The sequence below is a fragment of the Saccopteryx leptura genome, chromosome 10 (assembly GCF_036850995.1).
Source record: "Saccopteryx leptura isolate mSacLep1 chromosome 10, mSacLep1_pri_phased_curated, whole genome shotgun sequence".
Lineage (NCBI taxonomy): Eukaryota > Metazoa > Chordata > Mammalia > Chiroptera > Emballonuridae > Saccopteryx > Saccopteryx leptura.
In genome coordinates this window covers 65,120,473-65,144,965 of record NC_089512.1, presented here as the reverse complement: position 1 = coordinate 65,144,965, position 24,493 = coordinate 65,120,473, and the positions used below count along the sequence as shown (strand labels likewise).

The 24,493-nt window shown below is 39.8% G+C and overlaps 1 protein-coding gene across 2 annotated transcripts; it reads right to left on the bottom strand.

Annotated features, from left to right (window-relative positions):
* Nucleotides 1-835: 835 nt before the first annotated feature.
* PROK2 (prokineticin 2) lies at nucleotides 836-23,327 on the bottom strand. 2 transcript variants are annotated; one of them, XM_066350759.1, is made up of 4 exons: nucleotides 23,039-23,327; nucleotides 19,508-19,633; nucleotides 5,177-5,239; nucleotides 836-3,856 (listed from the first exon to the last, which is right to left on the bottom strand). In XM_066350759.1, exons 1-4 carry the CDS (start codon nucleotides 23,132-23,134, stop codon nucleotides 3,752-3,754), a joined length of 390 nt encoding a protein of 129 aa, XP_066206856.1. In that variant the 5' UTR covers nucleotides 23,135-23,327; the 3' UTR covers nucleotides 836-3,751. The 2 variants fall into 2 exon arrangements, with proteins under 2 accessions (XP_066206856.1, XP_066206855.1); XM_066350758.1 differs by lacking the exon at nucleotides 5,177-5,239.
* Between the last annotated feature and the right edge of the window lie 1,166 nt (nucleotides 23,328-24,493).

Below are 24,493 nucleotides of genomic sequence, written 5' to 3'. Positions count from 1 at the left end.
CAGCTATCTTGCAACTATGAGAAGAGGTAGTGTCAACAAGAGTAAAGATAGCAGACCAGCACGATAAGAAGAGCAGGTGTCTATTCTAACATTGTTGAACTGCTTAACCAAATATGAAACCTCGTATCTCTAGACTTCTGGCTTTGAAATAAAACTACTATTGCTTCAGGAACTAATATTCAGGGAACCTGTCATTTGAAGTGACAACCACATTATTAAAACTATTCCATCCTCTCCACTCCTTTGATAGGTATGCTTGATATACTGGAACTGTATAACTTATTTAACTTACTTTATCTAACTATCATATTATTCAGCTTGCTGTTAAACCATTAAATTAACCTGGCTCTGCAAATATAAGAGCTATGACTTGATTTCTTAGATTGAACTAAGTCTAGAGAGTTAAAAATTGCACTTTAAAACTTTTTTTTCTTCTTTTCCAAGTGAAATGTTGGGAAGGATAAAGGTCTTCAGTTATATAGGAGAGGTTATAAGAAAATTGTTTTGTCACAAACTTTGCTATGGTTTAGAAAAAATGTTGTTTTGGAAAAAATGATTGAAATCAGAAATGACAGTTTTCATGAAAGTCAATGTTTTTAACGAAATCCAAAGGAGCACTTAAGTTTGGTCAGTAGCTTCTGACATAAGATGCATTTCTACCTTATAATGAATTCCATCCATTCAAAATATTTACATCAAAGTACATTGTTGCCTTAGTTTTTTTTTATATAAATTCTTGCTTTGCCTTATCTTGCTTTTTCTCACCTATAAAGTTCCAACATCATGGAGAGACCATTCTAGGGCATAGGAGAAACAACATGAGTCTTTGTACTGCAACACGTTGTATGCCTCACATATAATTATTTTAAAGCATCTGCATGAGATCCGATTACAAGTTATTTTTTTAAAACATTTTAAAGGTGTTAAATTTGGTAACAGGTTAATATAATAACCAAACAGAACTGTACACTAAAAGAGAGTATTATTCCTTAATAACAAGTCATGAAGAGGAGAGGTGACAAATGGCAAAGCTCTGAGTCAGTGGGCAAGTTCCCAGTGTCCTGCACAAGCCTTACCCCTTCTCCTGGCTATGGGCATTCAGTCTACCACCTTAACAAACTGAGTTGCTATTTGTAAATCTGTAGGAATATGCTATGAAAAATATACAGAGTTAGGATAACAATTAGAGACAATGAGGCACCGTAGGGCAAAAGCCCCAAGTGGACGAGAGTCCAGGGACTTCTCTGACTTCTTACTGTAAACTGCGTGCTGGAAACAGCAAAACAACAGGATAAGATTCAGCAACAAGAAATGTTTAGGCTCTCAGAACAGAGATTAGAAGTCAGCCTGTTCCTTGTCCTTTACTTCACCCCCTAAAACTTCTTCTGCCTGTTATTTTGAGTTATTTGTAAAGGCTAATAAATATTTGAGTAAGGCTGGGGAAGGGGCTTCAGTCCTTGGATCTGCTGACCAAGACTGTTGCCTCCTCGCAGCCCCTCGGAGCATTTCATCAGGTCTCCGAGTAGTTCATTGTGTCCGCGACATAAATCTTTAAAAAAGAGTAGATTACCCATCAGTACATGCTTTTTAACTTGTGTGAAAATGGATGACTGATCCAATTAAGTTTTTACTACTTATTAGAAAGGATGTATTGAACATTATATGAAAACAACATTTACCAAAATTGCTGAAGTGCCTGCTTCTTTATCCATGATTGCACATGCTGACGTCTATTTTTTTTCCTAGCAAACTCACTAACAAATGTTCTTTGACAACAGACCAAACTGAATCAAAAATAATACTTCTGTGACCAACTATGGTAATCAGTAGAGCAAAATCCCATACATTTCTGAGCATATCAGCCCTGGGGTGAAGTTACACACAATGTGCAATTGTAAGTCCTGTCTGCATAAATAACTATAAAAGGAATGTTTCTTTTTGAAATGGTTAATAGGTTGGTCTGGTCAGGTTTAGTCACTGAAACCTATTTTATAAGTTATTTGCAATGTTGAACCCATTTCCAATACCTGGTGGGTTTCTCAAGGTGAGGCACACAGGCATCGCCGTATGGCCAGCGCCAGCACCCGGCTAAGCCCCCGTGGTGAACACTCCATCACCGTCGTCTGCTGAATCAACCAGTGAAATCCCACAAGTCCATCCCTGATTGCAGTCAGCTTTGCATGTCATAATTCTCCTTCATGATCCAGAACCTTACTGATTTACACACTGTTGTTGTTGTTGTTTTGTACTATTTTAAAATTCATGCTAACAGAATTTCCATATGTGTAAAATGAAAATGCACATACTCTAAGTGCTTTTTTTTTACTTGTTGAAGAGTCTTTACTGATTTTAGGATATCAGCTGCATAAAAATCTGCTTGTAATAAAAACTGTAGACAACTGTGACAAAAATAAGGATATAATATTAAAATAAGTCAAATTATATATAATACTGTCATTATTCTGATACAGAATTTGTACACAGCAATATTTATACAAGTACAAAGGGCAGGACATCAGGCAATCCATTACAGTAGAACTTCTGGTTCCAAATAACGTATAAATTGCAACTTAATACCAATTTAAAAACGATAACTAGTGTTATACCAGATTAAGATCAGTATTTCCTTTCTAAGTAACATTTTAGGAACATCTCTAACTATGAGACTTTTCTAATAAAATAAACTTCATATAATATAAATAAATGTAACACTGTATTACAACAATTTTCAACCTTTCTTATCTCATGGTATACATAAACTCATTACTAAAATTCTGTGGCACACCAAAAAAATTTATTTTGCCGATCTGACAAAAAAATATGTATAATTTCGATTCATTCACACCAGATAGCTGTTGTTGTGTTAGTTGTTGACATTTTTAAATCTGGAAATCTAAGGGAAAAAGGATCAGGATTCCTGACTAGATAGTTCCGTAGTACATGTTTTAAAAATTCACGAGGCACACCAGTGTGCTGCTGCATACCAGTTGAAAATTGCTGCTATATTGGAAAGTCTTTTTTAATAAAAACGCAAGTCTACAAATCAGGACTAAATTAATTTGACTTTTCATTACTTCTGTCCTCATATAGTCACACAGCAAACCTAAGTTTCCCTTGCATAGGCAGGATCAGTGGAAGTTTAGCAGAACCCCAAACTATACACTCTGTTTAAGTATCACTGAAAAAGCTTGATTCTCATCAGTGATTCCACCAGCAAGCTAAAGGCTATGGGTAACCCTCTTACCCTGGACACACACATTTTAAAATGACAGAGGGGCAGGGAGAAAAATAACAAAGAATAAAGTGAACTCCTTGAAATTCTTTGAAAAGTGAGGGATAAGAGACTAAAGGGTGAAAAAAGATGTCTGTCTGGTGAGGCAGGAATGGGAGGAGGAAGGTTTAAGAGAAAAAATGTGTCTGTAACAAAATATCAAAGTCCTATTCTTAATTTTATTTTTGTGAAAATGGATGATTACTGGCATTAAAAAAAAAGCCAAACCAAATCATAACACAAACAGGGAAGTATGAAGTGTTTTCACAAAGCCTTGCATGTTAACATTTCCACCTACAATTAAAATCCTCTCGATAACAAGACAGCATTTAAAAGTCAAAGCTAGGAAAGTTACTTGGTAAGTTGAAGAAGCAATAGCATTTCTTCCTGACATACTATTTGTTCTGGCACAATCACAAATAAATAGACTTTACAGCCATAATGTGTCTGTTCACACCGGAAGTTTCTACTCTCAAGTGATTACTTTCGAGCTAAACAAATAAATCGGTTGAAAGAAGCTCGTAAACAGGCTAAGCCGGGCATACATGGACATGTGTGATGCGTTCTCCGCCCCAAAAATGGAACCTAAAATAAAAAGAAAACCAAGTTAGAGCAGGAAACGTTAAAAAACAAAACAAAACAAAAACCACCCACCAAACTATTTTTGAGAAGTCTCTTTGAATAATAGCATCTATTGAGTGTTAATGATTCATCAGGCAATATTCTCAGTACTTTTTATGTATTATTCTTTTCTGTCCTTACAATCACTCTGAAAATGGCAACTACTTTAACTATACCCATTTACAAATGAGTCAGTGAGGCACATAGAGATTAGTAACTTCCCCAAGGTCACACATCCAGAATATGAAGCTTGGCTGACAGTTGGACTGGAAACTAAGCTTTTAACCACCAAGTTGTACTGCCTTTTACTTTTCTCATTTTGATTCTTTTCATTGTTCACTGCTGAAGCTCCTTGAGAAGACCGTTACACTGGGCATGACCACATTCATATAATACACAAATATAAATTCACAGACAACAAGCAATAAATACATAACTCCACGTGTTTACACATATGTCAGAGGAGTCAAAATTCTGGGAGTGAGGGAAAGGGGAGAGAGACAAGGGAGAGAAATTAGGAAAGGAGGCAAGCTTTATATGCTGAAATGTAACTAACCAAACCCAGCATAGGGAGAGCCAGCAGTGCAAGGCCGGCCTTATGCTAAGAGTCATTCATTCAACTTACATTCTAAGAGCGCTGCCCATGTCACCAATGAAGCTGGTTGAGGAGGGTCAACCAGCAAATGATGTGGTGGTTTTCTGTGTCAGAAACAAGTGGAACATACTCCTCTAAAAATGCTTTCTAGAGGCAGAGAGCAGAGGTCATTTTTCCTCCCCTAAGAATGGTGCCTCAAGAGAATCTGTCTGCTTTGCAAGTTCTGTAGAAAAAAGTTTAACACAAGGTGTAGAGGTGGTGATAGTCAATGAAGTGAGATGGCAAGTTAATCAGATTGCGGGTCAAATAAATGAGGCAAGCAAGTGTAGATTCATATCCAGGGGTTGTTCTACAGTTTACACATGACAGGAAAATGAATCTTTCCTGTCTCTTAACTCAAATACTTTATTTGGTGTCATTCTTGTGTATTTCTTATTCTATTCCACCAAAAGAGGCACTCCACACCAATTATCTGTCCTTGTGAAAAATATGAGATGCATCTCCCATAGTCATTCTATATAATTTTATGCATAAAAGAAAGGACTGTCTTCAGACAGTGGCAGAACCATTCTAAGCTTATTTTTAGGTTGAACTGATAGAACAGACCCTATATGGTAGTCCCAACAAGGGTCAAGACTAGTTATTCTGGGTGTTAACTTTGAGTGGTACCATGTTCATGTTCTTCTTACCTTCTTTTTCCTTTTTCTTCTCTTCCTCTTTTTTCTTTCCTGCCTCCCACTTCCAAAATTGTTCTAGAAGGGCCAGGCAGATGATTGAGATCAATACATACACAGAGAAGCAGGAGGAGGGCAGGGTAGGTATGTGGTGGACAGGCAGAGCCATCTAGGCTCCTTGTCTTTTTTGAAAGGGCATTATTTTTAAGGCTTTAATGACAGCGCCTACACATGGGTACCATGGCTATCAGCACCACACAGACTTATGCTCAGAATGGTTCTGCCACTGTGTGTGTTAAAAGGTACACAGATGGCTGGCTCATTTGTTATCACTGAGACTATGTCAGAGAAGGTAGGTACAGCTGGATAAGCTTGGACAATTACAGGATAGTATGAGATGTTGTCCTCCATGAATTTTAATCCCTTCTGAGACTTTGAGAGCTTCTTTTTTGTTAAGCCTAAAGCTACTGCACAGGCCAGTGGTTCTCAATTGGAGGCGATGTTCTCGACTTCCCCAGAGGACATCACAGAATGTCCAGAGACACTTTGTTTGTCACAACCAAGAGGGCAGTACTATTGACATTTAGTGGGTTGAGGTCAAGGATATGGACAGCCCTTATAGCAAAGAATTATCCAGCCCAAAGTGTCAATAGTGTTGAGGTTGAGAAAGCCTAACAGAGGCAGCAATATCCTAGGAAAAAGAGGCTGAAATAAGTGGACTGAAACTATAATGAGCATGTCAAACTATTTTACATGGAAAACATCAAGGACATTTGTTTTATTCATTCATTCAACAGACATTTACTGAGCGTCACCAACATATCAGGTTCTCTTTTTTAGGTGCTGTGGAACAAAACAAGGAAGGCCCCTGACCATCATGGCACCTACATTTTAATTATAACAGATAGATAACCAGTAAGATATTTCTGCTACTAATAGCTGCCCTCATGGTGCTTACGATCCTGTGCATTACAACAATGTGGTCATTCTTTGGTTTGTCACATGGGCTGTCAGCCTGTTAAGGCATCCTATATGAATGTCACATCAGGCTCATGTGTCAGCTCTCATTTTGACATGAGCTAGCTGGCTTCCTCTTGAGGTGAAGTAATATGCCTGACTGAGTTACACCCAGCTAGAAAGGGGAAGTGTCACGATCAAACCCAGGCCCACTTTCATCCAAATGTTGCTCTCTCCTCAAATACCACCATGCCCGAACTCTAGGCTCTTTGGAGAAGGGACTGGTCTGTTTTATTTACATGCACATAGCATTTATCTGATACATAGGGGACACTCAAGAAAATATTTGTTAACTTTCCAACTCCCACTCCACCCTGCCCCGTCATAATCTCTGACCTCTCAAAATGCAAAGGGACAACCATCTCATGTCCTGTGACCTTTCCTCATCCCATACACTGACTCTCAGCACGGCACACAGAGGTGGATTTTCAGTGAAGCAAAAGAAGCTGGATGACCTTGCATATAAGGGTCCCTGGCAATGTGTGCACAAGGGCATTAGCTTCTGTGAAACTTTAAACACCCCTCTATATTATTCTTTTCCTTATTGAGGGCACCAAGACTATATAAACCTCAATCTGGATCTGCTCTGACCAACTTCAACATAATGATTTGACAGATCCCTCGGGATGCCCTTCTTTTATTCTAATCAAACCCAGTCCCCTTTCAAGATCTAGTCTGTGTTTTTCCCTTCCTCTTCCAAGCCTTTCCTAACCTGCTCCTTTCATATGAGAGCTCTGATGACAAAGGACACAATTTCTGATATGACATGCTCAGAGATCCTGGCCAACTTTTTGACTGGCCCATTCACTTCTAGATCTAGATACATTATGCGACAAACCTAATAGATGTCTGATAGTCACCAATATACATGCTGACAGAAGTGCATATTCAGATGTACAAATATAGTCAAGGAGCTAATCATTCGGTCCAAACTTGATGGTTGATTTTAGAATCAACTCTATATTCAATACAGTAGTTCTCTCCCCCCCCCCTTTTCTTTAAGGTGAGAGGAGGGGAGATACAAAGACAGATTCCTGCACACACCCTGACTGGAATGCACCAGGCAATCCCTGTCTGGAGCCAATGTTTGAGTCAACTAAGCTATCCTCAGTGCCTGAGGCCGATGCTCAGACCAATCAAGCCACTGGCTGTGAGAAGGGAAGAAAGAGGGAAGGGAGAGAGTGAGGGGTGGAGAAGTAGATGGTCACTTCTCCTGTGTGCCCTGACTAGGGATCAAACCCAGGGCATCCACACCAGGCTATACACTGAGCAATCTGGTCAGGGCCTCAATACAATATTTCGAATGGTCCAGAACTCCAGACAGCATATTTTAGAAGCTACCAGAGCAGAACAGCCAGCACTGTGGTGAAGGCAGGATCCTTCTCCATTTGCAGCACCTTTTAAAAGAGGAAATAGCACTGATATGAAACAATGGTATTTTGGTTTTGATTCCTCTCTAAACAAATTATGTTAAAAAAAACCCCAAAATATAATGGGATATAAGAAGAAAAGCCTAGTCATGTGACATTAAAAAACTGATCCTATTGTATTTTTATTTATAATAAAACCAGTTTTGTTACAACTTTTTTCAATTAAGGTACATAAGTTTTAAAAAATCAAATGAGAGAATAGTGAGTAAAATAAAAATTGAAAGTCCCAAACTCCCACAGTTTCTGGTTTCAATAATTTTTGAAGATCGCTATGTATCTTAATTTGGAAAGTTTTTGGTAAAATTTTAAATTTTTTCTCCAAAAATTTTTTTGGAATACATACACATTCATATAATCTTAAATAATGCAACCATTTATCTTATCGCCCGCTTGTGAGTAGAGGGTTAACACAGGCCTGGAATGCCGGAAGCTGCCCTGACACTGACCTTGGCCTTCCACTGCACTGTGCCCGCGGAAAGAACGCCTGAAAATAGGGAATGGTGAGTTGCCATCGCTGGTGGTGTGCAATGAGTTATGGGAGCTGCTGGCATGCAGGCCATGGACCTCTGGGAATAGGGAGTAATAAAAGATTTGTAAAAAGGAAGGGTGGCAGCACCTGTAGATCAAGGGGATCCCTCCACACCTTGGTCCTCATCTTTGGTAGCCATAAGCACCCATGTGATGTGAACTCCCCATGAGATGAGGCTGTTGTATCTCCTACACTGTGTCCAGTCGACTGGATTAAGGTAGGATTAGACCAGTGGTGCTCAGCCAGGGTGATTCCATCACTCAATCCCACCCTCCCAATGCCCCCAAACCTGCCAGAGGACATCACTATAGTCTGGAGACATTTTGGTTGTCACACTAGATAGCAGATAGAGGCCAGAGATGCTGCTAAACATCCCACCACGCACAGGACAGCCCTTATAACATAGAATTATCTGACCCAGATGTCAGTAGTGTCCAGATTGAGAAACTCTGTATTAGACCAAAACATATTTATTTTTGAGTGTCTCTCTGACAGTGGACAGTGGACCTTCAATCACAGCTATGATATGGCTCTGAGAGCTCAAAGTAGACAGGGGTTTCTCAGGATCCATGCTATGCAAGGTAAGGCAATTAGCATGTTATACTTTCTTCTACCCATCTTTCACATTTTGTAGTGATGTAAGTTATATGTTAGTTGGTATTTTAAAAACTTTTATACTCTATCTTAAAATTACAACTATGTTTACAATGTTTTGTCACAAGTTGAGTCTATAATAGAAAGTTAATATTTTTAAAAAATCCATTTTCTTTTACATAAACAAAAGACCCATGCTTTAATTTGAATATTTTTCCTTCATAAAAAAGAATGTATTTGTCAAGTCTAAAGTGCAGCTGATTAAAAAAAAAAAAAAAAAAAGCAAAATTGGGACTAAAAATGTTGACATAAAAAGTGGAGCAAAATAGCCTGACCTGTGGTGCTGCAGTGGATAAAGCGTGGACCTGAAAATGCTGAGGTCGCCGGTTCGAGCCCTGGGCTTGCCTGGTCAAGGCACATATGGGAGTTGATGCTTCCAGCTCCTCCCCCCTTCTCTCTCTCTGTCTCTCACTCCTCTCTCTCCCTCTCTGTCTCTCTTTCCTCTCTAAAAAAATGAATAAATAAAATTAAAAAAAAAAAGTGGAGCAAAATAAAAAAATAGAATTAAGTTTTGGAGGAAACAGAGTTAAATTGAAAAAAACTCAAAAAATAATCATCAATATAAAGTAAAAGTATGAGTCATATAATTTAAAACTTCCAAAGAAAAAGTGAGCAGAATGGATTGAAATTGGCTGCTATTTGTAAACTCTGGGAAGTACAGATTTTAGTAGACGTTAAGATACGGATCTTTTAAAAACAGCAAAGTATTTCCTGTAGAAATATGATTTAGCAACTTAAAAAAAATATTTCTGTCATTCTTTTTTTTTAGATTTTATTTATTCATTTTAGGGGGGAGAGAGAGAGAGAGAGAGAGAGAGAGAGAGAGAGAGAGAGAGAAACTGAGAAATGGGGAAGGAGGGAACAAGAAGCATCAACTCTCTGTGTGCCTTAACTAGCAAGTCCAGGGTTTCGAAACAATGACCTCAGAGTTCCCGATCAACTCTTTATCCACTGTGCCACCACAGGTCAGGCCTGATTTAGTAACTTATTCTTAATTGTTAAGTAATTTATTGTTAAAAATGAAGCTATGGTAAAACTATTATTTGACTGAAAATGTGATTAGAAAACATGTTCTCCTCATACACTGTTGGTGGGAATGTAAAGTAGTACAATCATTATGGAAGAAAGTATGGTGGTTCCTCAAAAAACTGAAAATAGAACTACCTTATGACCCAGCAATCCCTCTACTGGGTATATACCCCCAAAACTCAGAAACATTGATACATAAAGACACATGCAGCCCCATGTTCATTGCAGCATTGTTCACAGTGGCCAGGACATGGAAACAACCAAAAAGCCAGTCAATAGATGACTGGATAAAGAAGATGTGGCACATATACACTATGGAATACTACTCAGCCATAAGAAATGATGACATCAGATCATTTACAGCAAAATGGTGGGATCTTGATAACATTATACGAAGTGAAATAAGTAAATCAGAAAAAAACAGGAACTGCATTATTCCATACATAGGTGGGGCATAAAAGTGAGACTAAGAGACATTGATAAGAGTGTGGTGGTTACGGGGGGAGGGGGGAAAGGGAGAGGGAAAGGGGGAGGGGGAGGGGCACAAAGAAAACTAGATAGAAGGTGACAGAGGACAATCTGACTTTGGGTGATGGGTATGCAACACAATTGAACGACAAGATAACCTGGCTATGTTATCTTTGAATATATGTATCCTGATTTATTGATGTTGCCCCATTAAAAAAATAAAATTATATAAAAAAAAGAATTAAAAAAAAAACATGTTCTTCTCAGACTTATTTTTACTCTATTTTTGAAATAAAAATAAAATAACTCAAATTTTGAATGTAAAGTTTAAAACTCTATAATTATAAAAGTAAAGCCTGGTAGCTAGTGATTGCAAACTCTACAGGTTAATTGATGCATGTGAAACAAAATACTAAACTAAACTTAGTAGCTATCAATTCTTACCTGTGGTTCTCAATTCATCAACTACTATCTACTTTATCAAAATAAATAGACATTTGTGGCTAACGACTAAGGCAAACCAGAATGGAAAGTTTATTTAATTTAATTAATTTATTTACTTTTTATTAATTTTAATGGGGTGACATTGATAAATCAGAGTACATATGTTCAGAGAAAATATCTCCAGGTTATTTTGACATTTGATTATGTTGCATACCCATCACCCAAAGTCAAATTGTCTTCTGTCACCTTCTATCTGGTTTTCTTTGTGCCCCTCCCCTCCCCCACCCCCACACTCTCTTCCCTGCCCCCACCCCCATAACCACCACACTCTTGTCCATGTCTCTGAGTCTCATTTTTATGTCCCACCTATGTATTGAATCATATAGTTCTTAGTTTTTTCTGATTTACTTATTTCACTCAATATAATGTTATCAAGGTCCATCCATGTTGTAAATGATCCGATGTCATCATTTCTTATGGCTGAGTAGTATTCCATAGTTTATATATATGTACCATATCTTCTTTATCCAATCATCTGTTGAAGGGCTTTTCAGTTGTTTCTTGGCCTCTGTGAACAATGCTGCAATGAACATGAGGCTGCAAGTGTCTTTACGTACCAATGTTTTTTGAGTTTTGGGGTATATACCCAGTAAAGGGATTGCTAGGTCATATGGTAGTTCTGTTTTTAATTTTTTGAGGTACCACCATACTTTCTTCCATAATAGCTGTACTACTTTACATTCCCACAAACAGTGGATGAGGGTTCCTTTTTCTCCACAGCCTCTCCAACACTTCTTATTACCTGTCTTGTTGATAATAGCTAATCTAACAGGTGTGAGGTGGTATCTCACTGTAGTTTTGATTTGCACTTCTCTAATAGCTAATGAAGATGAGCATCTTTTCATATATCTGTTGGCCATTTGTATTTCTTCCTGGGAGAAGTGTCTGTTCATGTCCTCTTCCCATTTTTTTTATTGGATTGTTTGTTTGTTTGTTGTTGAGTTTTATGGGTTCTTTGTATACTGTTCCTGATTTTAGGGGGAAAGTCCTCAATTTTATGCCATTTAATATAATGTTAGCTGATGGTTTATCATAAATGGCCTTTATTATGTTGAGATATTTTCCTTCTATACCCATTTTGTTGAGTGTTTTAAACATAAAATTGTGTTGTATTTTATTGAATGCCTTTTCTGCATCTATTGATAAGATCATGTGGTTTTTGTTCTTTGTTTTGTTGATATGGTGTATTACATTAACCATTTTACGTATGTTGAACCATCCTTGTGATTCTGGGATGAATCCCACTTGATCATGATGTATTATTTTTTTAATGTGTTGTTATTTTTATTTTTTTATTTTTTTGTATTTTTCTGAAGTTGGAAACGGGGAGGCAGTCAGACAGACTCCCGCATGTGCCCAACCAGGATCCACCCGGCATGCCCACCAGGGGGCGATGCTCTGCCCAACTGGGGCATTGCTCTGTTGCAACCAGAGCCATTCTAGCACCTGAGGCAGAGGCCACAGAGCCATCCTCAGTGCCCGAGCCAACTTTGCTCCAGTGGAGCCTTGGCTGCGGGAGCGGAAGAGAGAGACATAGAGGAAGGAGAGAAGAGGGGTGGAGAAGCAGATGAGCGCTTCTCCTGTGTGCCCTGGATGGAAATCGAACCCGGGACTCCTGCATGCCAGGCCGACGCTCTACCACTGAGCCAACCGGCCAGGGCCTGTGTTGTTATATTTGATTTGTTAGTATTTTGTTTAGTATTTTAGCATCTGTATTCATTAGAGATATTGGTCTGCAGTTTTCTTTTTTTGTGTTTCCTTGCCAGGTTTCAGTATGCGGGTTATGTTGGCCTCATAAAATGTGTTTGGAAGTATTGCTTCTTCTTCAATTTTTTGCAAGACTTTAAGAAGAATAGGAACCAAGTCTTCTTTGAATGTTTGATAGAATTCACTAGTATAATCATCTGGGCCTGGACTTTTATGTTTGAGGAGGTTTTTGATAGTTGTTTCAATATCCTCCCTGCTTATGGGTCTGTTAGGCTTTCTGCTTCTTCATGACACAGTCTAGGAAGATTGTATTGTTCTAGAAATTTATCCATTTCTTCTAGATTATTAAATTTAGTGGCATATAGTTTTTCATAGTATTCTACAATAATCTTTGTATATCTATGATATCTGTGGTGATTTCTCCTCTTTCATTTTGGATTTTGTTTATTTGAGTCCTTTCGCTTTTTTCCTTAGTGAGTCTTGCCAAGGTTTTGTCAATTTTGTTGATTTTTTCAAAGAACCAGCTCTTTGTTTTATTAATTTTATCTATAGTTTTTGTGTTCTCTATTTTATTTATTTCTGCTCTGATTTTTATTATTTCCTTTCTTCTGCTGGTTTTGGGTTGCCTTTGTTCTTCTTTTCAAGTTCCTTAAGCTGTGAAGTTAAGTGGTTTACTTGGGCTCTCTCGTGTTTGTTCATATAGGCCTGTAGTGATATAAACTTCCCTCTTATTACTGCTTTTGCTGCATCCCAGAGATTCTGATATGTCGTATTGTTATTTTCATTTGTCTGTATGTAGCTTTTGATCTCTGCTTTTATTTCTTCTTTGACCCACTCATTTCTTTAAAGTATATTATTTAGTTTCCACATTTTTGTGGATTTGTTTACCTCTTTTTTGCAGTTGAATTCTAGTTTTAAGGCTTTATAATCAGAGAATATGCTTGGTATAACTTCAATCTTTCTGAATTTGTTGATGTTATTTTTGTGGCCTAACATATGATCCATTCTTGAGAATGTTTGATGTACACTAGAGAAAAATGTATAATCTGGCACTTTGGGATGAAATGTCCTATACATGTCTATCATATTCAATTGCTCTAGTGTTTTGTTTAAGGCCAATATTTCTTTATTGATTTTCTTTTTGGATGAATGATCTAGAGCCCTCAGCGGTGTATTGAGGTCTCCAAGTATGATTGTATTTTTGTCGGTTTTTGTTTTTAGGTCAGTCAGTAGCTGTCATATATTTTGGTGCTCCTTGGTTTGGTGCATATATATGAAGAAGTGTTATGTCTTCTTGATTCAATGTCTGCTTAATCATTATGAAATGACCGTTTTTGTCTCTGATTACCTTTGCTGTCTTTAGTCAGCATTGTTAGAGCCTGACCTGTGGTGGCGCAGTGGATAAAGCGTCGACCTGGAAATGCTGAGGTCACCAGTTCGAAACCCTGGGCTTGCCTGGTCGAGGCACATATGGGAGTTGATGCTTCCAGCTCCTCCCCCCTTCTCTCTCTGTCTCTTCTCTCTGTCTCTCTCTGTCTCTCCCTCTCCTCTCTAAAATGAATAAATAAAAAAAAAAAAAAAGAAAGCATTGTTAGATATGAGTATTGTTACACCTGCCTTTTTTCCAATGTTATTTGCTTGGAGTATTGTTTTCCAGCCTTTCACTTTGAGTTTGCTTTTATTCTTGTAGCTTAGGTGTGTTTCTTGTAGGCAGCATACATTGGATTTTCTTTTTTAATCCATTCTGCTACTCTGTGTCTTTTTATTGGTGAGTTCAATCCATTTATATTTAGTGTAATTATTGACACTTGAAGGTTTCCTATTGCCATTTTATATATTGCTTTCTGATAGTTTTGTATCTTGTTTGATTCTTCTCTTTTGTTTTTCTATCATTTGTTTTTATTTGGTTGTAATCCATACTTCTTTCCTCTGTTACTTCTTTTTTCAAGCCATATGCTTCTGTGGTGGTTTTTTCAGGGGTGGTTACCATTAAGTAATGGAAAGGGTACCCATCATGTTCATTTTAGTACATTATCTCATGAGTGCTTCTGCATTCCATCGTCCTTTGCTACTGTTAATCTTTGTCCTCTCCTCTTTTTTCTTTTTGTTGTCACAGATTAAATTTGATTTTATTGTGTTCTTGATGGAGCTTTTACTTGTGGTTTTGTTTTGTTATTTGTATCTGGTTGGAAAACCCCCTTTAGTATTTCCTAAAGTGGAGGTTTTCTGGTGATATATTCCCTCATCTTTTCTGTATCTGTGAATGTTTTTATTTCTTCTTTTATCCTTCATATTTGAAGGATAGCTTTGATGGGTATAGTATTCTTGGCTGGAATTTCCTCTCTTCAGAACTTTAAATATTGGGGTCCACTCTCTTCTAGCTTTCAGAGATTCTGCTGAGAAATCTGATGATAATCTAATGGGCCTTCCTTTATATATTGTATTCTTCTTTTCCCTGGTTGCCTTGAGAATTTTTTCTTTGTCATTGGTTTGTGCCAATTTCATTATGATGTGCCTTGGAGTAGGTTTGTTGAGGTTAAGATAACTTGGTGTTGTGTTTGCTTCTTGAATTCAAGGCTTTAGTTCTTTCCATAGGCTTGGGAAGTTCTCATCTATTATTTGTTTGAATATGTTCTTCACAGAATGGATTGTTTAAAATAAGCTGGTATAGTCTTCACCTATTCATAGCATTGTGTTTTTAGAACACCAATTCCTATGATCACAACCAGGTAATCCATTAAAGGGGGGGGGGGGGGAATCAGCACATCACATTAATATAGAATTTTTTATAGTGTTTCCATTTATTTTTATTTTTTATTTTTTGGTATTTTTCTGAAGCTGAAAACGGGGAGAGACAGTCAGACAGACTCCTGCATGCGCCCGACCGGGATTCACCTGGCATGCCCACCAAGGGGCGACGCTCTGCCCACCAGGGGGCGATGCTCTGCCCCTCCAGGGCGTCGCTCTGTTGCGACCAGAGCCACTCTAGTGCCTGAGGCAGAGGCCAAGGAGCCATCCCCAGTGTCTGGGCCATCTTTGCTCCAATGGAGCCTCGCTGCAGGAGGGGAAGAGAGAGACAGAGAGGGGAAGAGAGAGACAGAGAGGAAGGAGAGGGGGAGGGGTGGAGAAGCAGATGGGCGCTTCTCTTGTGTGCCCTGGCCGGGAATCGATCCCGGGACTTCCGCACGCCAGGCCGACGCTCCACCACTGAGCCAACCGGCCAGGGCCTGTTTCCATTCTTTACCATCTATTAATGAGCCATTACATTTCAGAGTCAAGTTTCACTAGGATATATATAAAATTTTCATGAGTTGTTTTGAATAAACTATAGTCAAGAGATATTGTGGAAGAACTTGATTTTTACCAGGACAGGTTAATTTCATCCAGAAGAAGTAACAACTGCAGGACTAAAAATAGGTAATTGAAATGACCTATGAAATGTATTCTCAAGACAGAAAAATAACCAATATGAAAAATTGAAAAACTGAGTTCTAGAAACACATTTCAAGGGCAAAAACATCATATCTGACATAAAATCTTATTTTTAATACTTTAGTTCTTTACCATTTAATTCTACTATGAAAATCATAATTTGTTATTGGAGACTTCATTATTAAAAGTGTGATAAAAACAAAAACAGAAAGATATACCTACGTTCATGAGAGAATGATTTTACTTTCACAACTGACCTTGCATGAAACTGAACTCTAAGCTAATAGGAACCAGGGGAACAATTTGGTGCTCTTTTTAAAAGATCTCAGATTTGGAAAACTCATCAAAACTTTAGGATGAGACAAATTTCCACTTCATCCCAGTGAAACTCTAACCCAAACAAACCAATTAGAGTTAACTGAAATAAAAAAAATGTTCAAATTAAACACAACAACAGCTTTCATGGAGAGAGAACAGTGGTTAGGATCACAGACAAGAAGTGAAATCTGTCTGCCCTTTGACCTGTCACCCTGTTGACATCAGCCAGTTTCTGAGGCCCTCAGAGGCTTACTGCTGCTGTGTGGAAGCCATGACACAAACAACCCTCCTTCACAGGCTTGTTGTGAGCACTAATTAAGAGGTATATATACAGGGGTCTTCAGGTTACGATAGTCTCGATATACAATGTTTTGAGTTTACATCGCTCACTCCCATAAAAACTTAAAGAAACTGAGATGTGTTTCAGCCTATGCCGTTAGCATCATCCTTTCAGACTATGTGGATGAACTAGTTTGGTTGTGCACAGCGGGAGAATACACAACCCAGTGTACAGTACAGTATATTTATGTCCTTTTTCTTTTTCTGTGTCTTAGTTGTGTTTTATGTTCTAGATTATGATTTTACAATGTGTTAAGATAGGTAAATGACTTAGACTAGGGTGTATTTTGACTTACACCAAAACTCGGGTTATGTCGCTGCTGTAGGAATGGAACAGTGTCGTAACCCAAGCACCCCCTGTAGAGTATACATTATAGGCTTAGCTGGCACACCACACACAACATTCAGCAAGTGGCAGCTATTATTGCTATTAATACAAAAATGGTTCCATAGATTATGTTACTATTCACTTGTTTTAGCAAAAAGGCTGGCTGCATAATCCTCACCTGTGGTGTGTGAAGTGATGCTAACACTACAAAAATAACACAGTTCTTAAAAGGAGAAGGCTGAGTAAGGGTAAGCTTTTCAGCGACAGTAGCTCAAACACACAAAAGATGACTGATCCTCAGTAAGGAACATGACAACACTGAGACCAATGTCAAAGGTGGCTGGGCCAGCTTCACCTCCTTGTGGGAAGTGTGGTATCGAGACAGATGACTAATGGCTTAATACTTTTCCTTTTCTAAAATGTCCAAGAATAAAAGGTACATATCATGTTTAAAAATGACAGTAAAGTCGCTAGTCATAAAACCCGTGGTGAGGAATGGTCTAACACAATAGAAAGTATTTCTCAAGGAAACTACAGGAAAGCCACATTCAGTCTTCTGGTAGGTCCAAACAACCACAGAGCTAAACCAAAACCAATTTATTTCATTAAGTTTATTCAATGAAAGTCAAAGTATTAACTATTACCTGCAACTATGGGTTACAGGAAAGAAGTTTATTCTAGTACAGTTTTTTTTTTTTTTCTTTCATTTTTCTGAAGCTGGAAACAGGGAGAGACAGTCAGACAGACTCCCGCATGCGCCCGACCGGGATCCACCCGGCACGCCCACCAGGGGCGACGCTCTGCCCACCAGGGGGCGATGCTCTGCCCATCCTGGGCGTCGCCATGTTGCGACCAGAGCCACTCTAGTGCCTGAGGCAGAGGCCACAGAGCCATCCCCAGCGCCCGGGCCATCTTTGCTCCAATGGAGCCTTGGCTGCGGGAGGGGAAGAGAGAGACAGAGAGGAAAGCGCGGCGGAGGGGTGGAGAAGCAAATGGGCGCTTCTCCTGTGTGCCCTGGCTGGGAATCGAACCCGGGTCCTCCGCACGCTAGGCCAACGCTCTACCACTGAGCCAACCGGCCAGGCTCCTATTCTAGTACAGTTTTGATCTCTGCACATGTGATAAAAAGTTGAGGTTGAATTCAGTTTGCTTCTATATTGTGTAGGAAGAACACTTAGAGAGACTGAGCTCTGCCTCCAGTAAGCCACTGGCCTGGGACACATCCTCCGAACTTCATTTTCCTGCTCAGTAAAATCAGGATGTGGGAGTAGGAGAGCAAAGCACTGCAACCCGGCATCCTTGGAAAATTTGCTGGGATCATACTGTATTTTGAAAGTTTTGAGTATGAAAGGCAAAGACCCTCCAGGCTCCCCACACTTCTCCACTCCCTCCTGCTTTCCATCTACCCTTTCAGATGCAATGGAAACCTAGTGGGCGCCTGCAGACAGGAGTCTACAGCACAACTTCCAGACCCCTATCCAATCCTGCCATCCTATGGTCATATCACTTATTGACAATAACGCTTCAAAAGTGTGGTTTAGGTCACTCCAATATGAAACTGTTAGATAAGATACATCAAAAATTAACTATCATTAACCTTAAGATTATGAACAATCTATTCCTGTAGATAGAGTCAATTACTTTTGCATCTTAAATTAAGATAATGACTAGTTGTACTATTGATAATTTTCTGAAAAACAAAACAGTGGATGGCAGCTGTCTCCCACGTTGCTCATAGGTACACAAATCCTTATGCTTTTAACCCAGACACTCACAGCACAGCACATGCCTCCACCACAAAACACAACTCATTTACTTCTGTCTTATCAGTAGGTCTGACATTAAAAGTCTTTTGAAGGATGTTCGTACTCTGATTTTTGCAAAGCACACAACTGTATCATATATGTGTATGTATGTGTATAGCTAAATGATTTTTTAACAAATTCATGTGTTTGAAATTATTTTAATGTTATGTCTCTAATGTCATGATAACATGACAGGAAAATGATCACTAAATAAGAAGTTTGCGGTCCTGGCCGGTTGGCTCAGTGGTAGAGCATCGGCCTGGCGTGCAGGAATCCCGGGTTCGATTCCTGGCAAGGGCACACAGGAGAAGCGCCCATCTGCTTTCCACCCCTCCCCCTCTCCTTCCTCTCTGTCTCTCTCTTCCCCTCCTGCAGCCAAGGCTCCATTAGAGCAAAGTTTGCCTGGGCGCTGAGGATGGCTCTGTGGCCTCTGCCTCAGGCACTAGAATGGCTTTGGTTGCAACAGAGCAATGCCCCTGGTGGGCAGAGCATCGCCCCCTGGTGGGCATGCCGGGTGGATCCCGGTCAGACGCATGCGGGAGTCTGTCTGACTGCCTCCCCGTTTCCAACTTCGGAAAAAAAATACAAAAAAAAAAAGGAAAGAAGTTTGAGGACATGATTCTTTCAAATAGAAGGGGGGAGGGAAGAGCAGGTGGCTTTCCTTTGTCATCTTCTCCCACTTCCAGGTTCAAGCACCCCACCTAGCTTCATGTCACACAGACCTAATGCAAAGTTAGGGTACTACAACAGAAGAGAAGCACTGTAAATACAAACACACATACTAACTTTACGAGTTAAAGGGTGGCAGCTGTCTCCCATTTTGCCCATAGGTGTGCAAATCCTTATGCTCTTAACCCAGATACTAACAGCACAGCACATGCCTCTACCACACTGGGGGTCCTTGTTGCAAGCCTGAAATGAAATAAGCAAACAGATAAATAGAGATAGTAGGAAAGATTCAAGCAAGGAAAATCTAAAATTAACAATAAAAATGCACTTTAAATATGCAACTGCTATGCTATTAATAATCACATACATAAAAAACTGTGACCTTCAATTGCTTGTACATATTTACCATAAAGTCTAATCACAAGAGATTTTCCTAGTTTTCAAAAAATGGCCTTAAAAATAGCTCACACATTATGAACATCTTAAACACAAATTTTTAAAAAATCAGCTCTCTTTTTCTAGTGCGATATTGAATTTGCCTTGAACCTGAAGAAAATAAGTCTATATTAGTCTTATACTGTACATGGCCATTAGGAACCACATAAATCAAATCACGAGATTTTATGACTATGAACTGAAGAATACAATGGGTCTAGTTTTAAAAAAAATTTTTAAAAGGTCACTGAGTCTAGTATGAACTACTCTAGGCCCATAAAGGCACCCGTGTGAATTTTAGAAAGCACTCATTTTCCCTTTCAAATATTTGCATTTTGGCTCATGAGACTTGATGTTTCTCACTCCACTGACTTGATTTTTGCCCTTTCCTCTTTAAAGAATGACATCTCATAGATTAAAAATAGACAAACTAAGAACTTCTTTGCCAAAAGAAAATTGTTGGCTTGGGATATACATGTATACATTATAAAATCAGCTAACTATTCTATCAGAGCCATCAGATGAGGAAATAAGATTATCAACAGTGATTATTCAAGGCACCTGTGTCCCATATAAAAATTGTTAATTCATATAATTAAAAAATCAACTATGGAGGAATTTCCATACTCTATCAAAGAGAGATAATAAGGCCTAAATTTATATGCATGAAAATAGATTTGAATAACTATTGTTCTTTCCTAGATTCAACAAAAAATAAGATGCTTTGTTTAAATGGTGTGCAGTAATCTGTTTTGCAAAGAATAAAGTAAAAGAATCCTGTACCATATAATACATAAGAAACTAAAAGTTTATAATTTAGGCACAAGTTTATATGTACATTCACTGGAAACAACTAAAGCATTCCTTCAAAGTTCTTAGTTTTGAGGACAGCCATAACTTATTAAAATATTAATATAAGGGCTCACTCTTATTCATTACTTTTCACTAGAAGTGATCTTGCTTTAGAGTTTATTTCCCCCACTACAATAATTTTTTCTCAGCCTATATAAAACACATATCTGGACAAAAAAAAAAAATACAATTTCTACCTTGGTGTGTTTAAACATTTATAGGACAATATTTAAACATTTCCATTTCCCAGCTTTTATCTCTACAACAGATATCATGTACACATGGCCATTTCATTCCATAAATGAGATGTTCGGTACATGATCTTTTCCAAATGGTTTCAACAAATTGATGTGAACATATAAATCATTTTAAAAATGACTACACATATCACCAAAACAGTCAATATTTAAGAGGAAAGTTTCAGGCAGTATTTTATTTCAACAAATGCTCAAGACCCTGAATTCTGAAGCTCCACCAACTCTTTTTATAAGACAATCAAAATTCAGCCAAAAATCTTTTAAAAATCAATCAGTCACTTGAATGTTTAATGTCTTATAGACAATATATCTAGATAAGTTAGTTTTTTATTTGATTCCAGATGGTTCCTGTCATGGAGACATAATTACATTTCTGTATTGCCATGTAGTTTTAGAGACTTTAAAAAGAATTCTCTTTTTTGTAACACTAAGTTAAAACGACAACACAACAGCACACATAATTGTATCACAAGCCTAGTCTAAATCTCTTTTAAGATAAACATCCAGCATGATAAAAATTTCATTTTTGTAACGAGAAGCTTAAGTTCTTTTAAATATTTAGAGAGAATTGCATAGGTGTATATATTTTTAATTAGACAGCTGCTTCCTAATGCCTTTCATCTTTAACCCATTGCAGATCTATTCAAACTGTGCTGACCTGTGAATGGAACAAAAAGATAATTATATTGTAAAGAATTTTGGGCTCAAAGGATTAGGAGAAATTTTAAATGAGCCAGCAGGAGAAGAGGGGAAAAGATTATAATGTTTCAATTCTCATTTATTAGAAAGACCTATAAAAACCTTTTTTCCTCCAACCACACCAGCTGGCTACTGACAAAGCTATTCAAATACATTTTGTACAAATAGCAAATAACATCACAACACATAATTATCTCCTGGATAGAACCAAATACTGTTGTAGTGTAAGGGCTTACAGTATGCTCTAAACTCACTAATTAACATGGAGACAATAGAGCTTTATTTTCTCAGGACAATGACATTTCCCTTGAATTTAAATGTTATTTCCTTATTTGGGTATTATCATTTCCAGCATAGAAGTTTTATTTAAATCCTATAGTGTGCACTTAGATCGTTGAAGAAATTTAATGGGGGGTGTAAATGAATTTCAGACTTAAAAAAATAGGAGTAAAGCAATTAACAACCAGGAAAGATAGTGGTGTGCATTGTTGATGTAAAGTAGACTAAACTTTTTAATTGTGTTATTATAATTTCATCCTTCAGATCCACACAAAGAACTGGTGGGAGTGGGAGAAAACTGGATTAGTTCCTACTTCCCAATGAAGATGTCTTCTCCAAGTTGAAACACTTACATGGCCCCCTACTCCATAATTATGCTGGAGCCCTGGAGGTGCTTTATCAGGAATTTGAAATGGAAAACTTTTATAAGGAGAACCTGAAGACGCTGGGGTTGGGGTGTGGGAAGCCCTGGAACCCAGAAGGGCGAGCCCTCATTGCTTTTCAAAGCAAGCGCGCGCACACACCGCCTGGGAACAACTTATTTCAAAGGGTTTCCACGGAGGACGCCTGGGGAGCAAACGCCCTCGATTACACTAGGATTAAGACTGAGGATGTGAGGTATTCACTCTGCCCCCTTGTATTTCAGGAAGGGCCTTCAAATGTCAAGGTTCCAGTCTGGAACGTCTTGAGAAAGTGCTTGAGCAGACTTTGAAAAACATCTTTCAGCTGAGCAGAAAACAAATCAAACAGGAGGAGAGAGGTTGTGGGAATAAAGTTGAAGCTGGCGGAAAAGTGGCGACAAAGAGACATTTATAAACATTTTCTTTTGGTGACAACAAATGAGAACACAACAGCACACATAACTGTATCATTAGTGATACCGCGCTCTGATCACTTTTTCTTCCAGGGCGCGCCCCGTGTCCCGCGCCGTCCGCTGCTTTTTGAGCAGACCACTTTTCTAAGTGCGCCACGGGGCCACCAGGCAGGTGGCCCAGCTCGGGGCGACCCCCGTGCCCCCCTCCCCCGCGCGCCCTTCGCCTCGCCTCCTTTCCGCGGTCCCCCTCCCCAGCCTCTAGGGCGCCACGCAGGCGTGCTCTGCGCGTACGGGTGCGCCCGGGCCGCTTACCCCGGTAATGACCGCAGCGTCCCCGGCGGGGGGTGTGAGCAGCATTGGCGACAACAGCAGCAGGAGCAGCAGCGGGGCGCGGCACGGGCTCCCCATGGTGCCCGCGGGACTGGCGGCGGTTGGCGGCGGTTGGGGGTATGGGGCTGGCCGCGTTCGCTGGAGCGCGGAGCTGCGGGCGGCGGGCGGGCAGCTGCTCCGCGAGCCTCCGAGGGTTATAAAGGCCCGCGCGCCCGTGACTCAGCCGGCGCCCGCCGCGCAGCCCGCCAGCGCCCCGGGGCACACCCACCCGGCTCGCCCGCCCGCCCACCGGCCGGCGCCACGCAGGCGGACCCCGCGGTGCCCCGGCCTTGGCACGCACGGAGTCGCTGCTGTGGGCTGGACTCACTCGGCTGCTGTCCTTCTTTCCAAGGACACGTGCTCGGCGCCGACGCTACAGCTCATTTGTTCCCCAGATGTTAGGGAGCCACTACTACGTGCCAGGACCTGTGGACAACTCGGGGAGGAGGGGGGCAGGAGCCTCGGAGCGTGTCTATTTGCTCAGCAGGTCTGTCTAGAGCACTCGCGGTGTGACAGGTGCTGCCCGGGCCTTTACTTGATAGAAAAGGCCGACATCAAACAGATGAACGGGAAACGGGAAAGACGGTGAAAGAAACAAAGGGAGAGCAAGATCGTCCCCTAATCTTCCAGCCCTAATGACATTCAGGGGTTGTCCTTCTAGCTGTGGGCGTCGGATGTGTTTCTTCGATTTCAGATGCTTTCCCTTGACGCTCACATTGCTCCAGCCCTCTCGGATTGTTCTCCCGAGCACTTCCTACCTCCTTAGATCACGCCAGCTTGGGAACAGCAGTCTGGGGACAGCCGCCGGGAGAGGGGAATGCCCGGCCTCTGTGCCAGCCCTGCAGCCTAGCGAGGTGACTATCTGTCGCCTTCCAGCCCAGGAACAGTGCCCGTAGCCTTTAGAGGGATGCCACAAGCGTTCTGGGTGTGTCTCATTCATTCATCCGGGCGCCCATGACAGGAAGAGTGTCACATTTGCTTTCCATCGCAGATCCAAGCCTAACTCCAAGAATCCCAGTCTGGTTTTCAGCAACAAATACTTTAAAAAATTCTTCGGTGTGACCACACCAAACTTCCCTGAGCTGAGATTTTGGTAAACCCAACTTTCTTCCTAAATCTTCAGAACCTCAGGCTTTCCCTAGTCCTTTAAGGACCACAAATTGTTGAAAAGCAGATGCTTCTTTCAGCCCCTTTAATAAAATACAGAGAGAGGAGTCCGGACAGAGTTACTTTCAGACTGTGGGGCTCCCTCATGCAAAACATTTAAAATAAATGTGGGGGGGAAAACAGGCAATTATCTGAATGTTAAACAGCTGAATATTTGGAAAACCAAATCTTTGATTTTAAAAACCTTTTCCCACTATTTGCATGTCTCAGAATGTACTCAAAGAATCATCC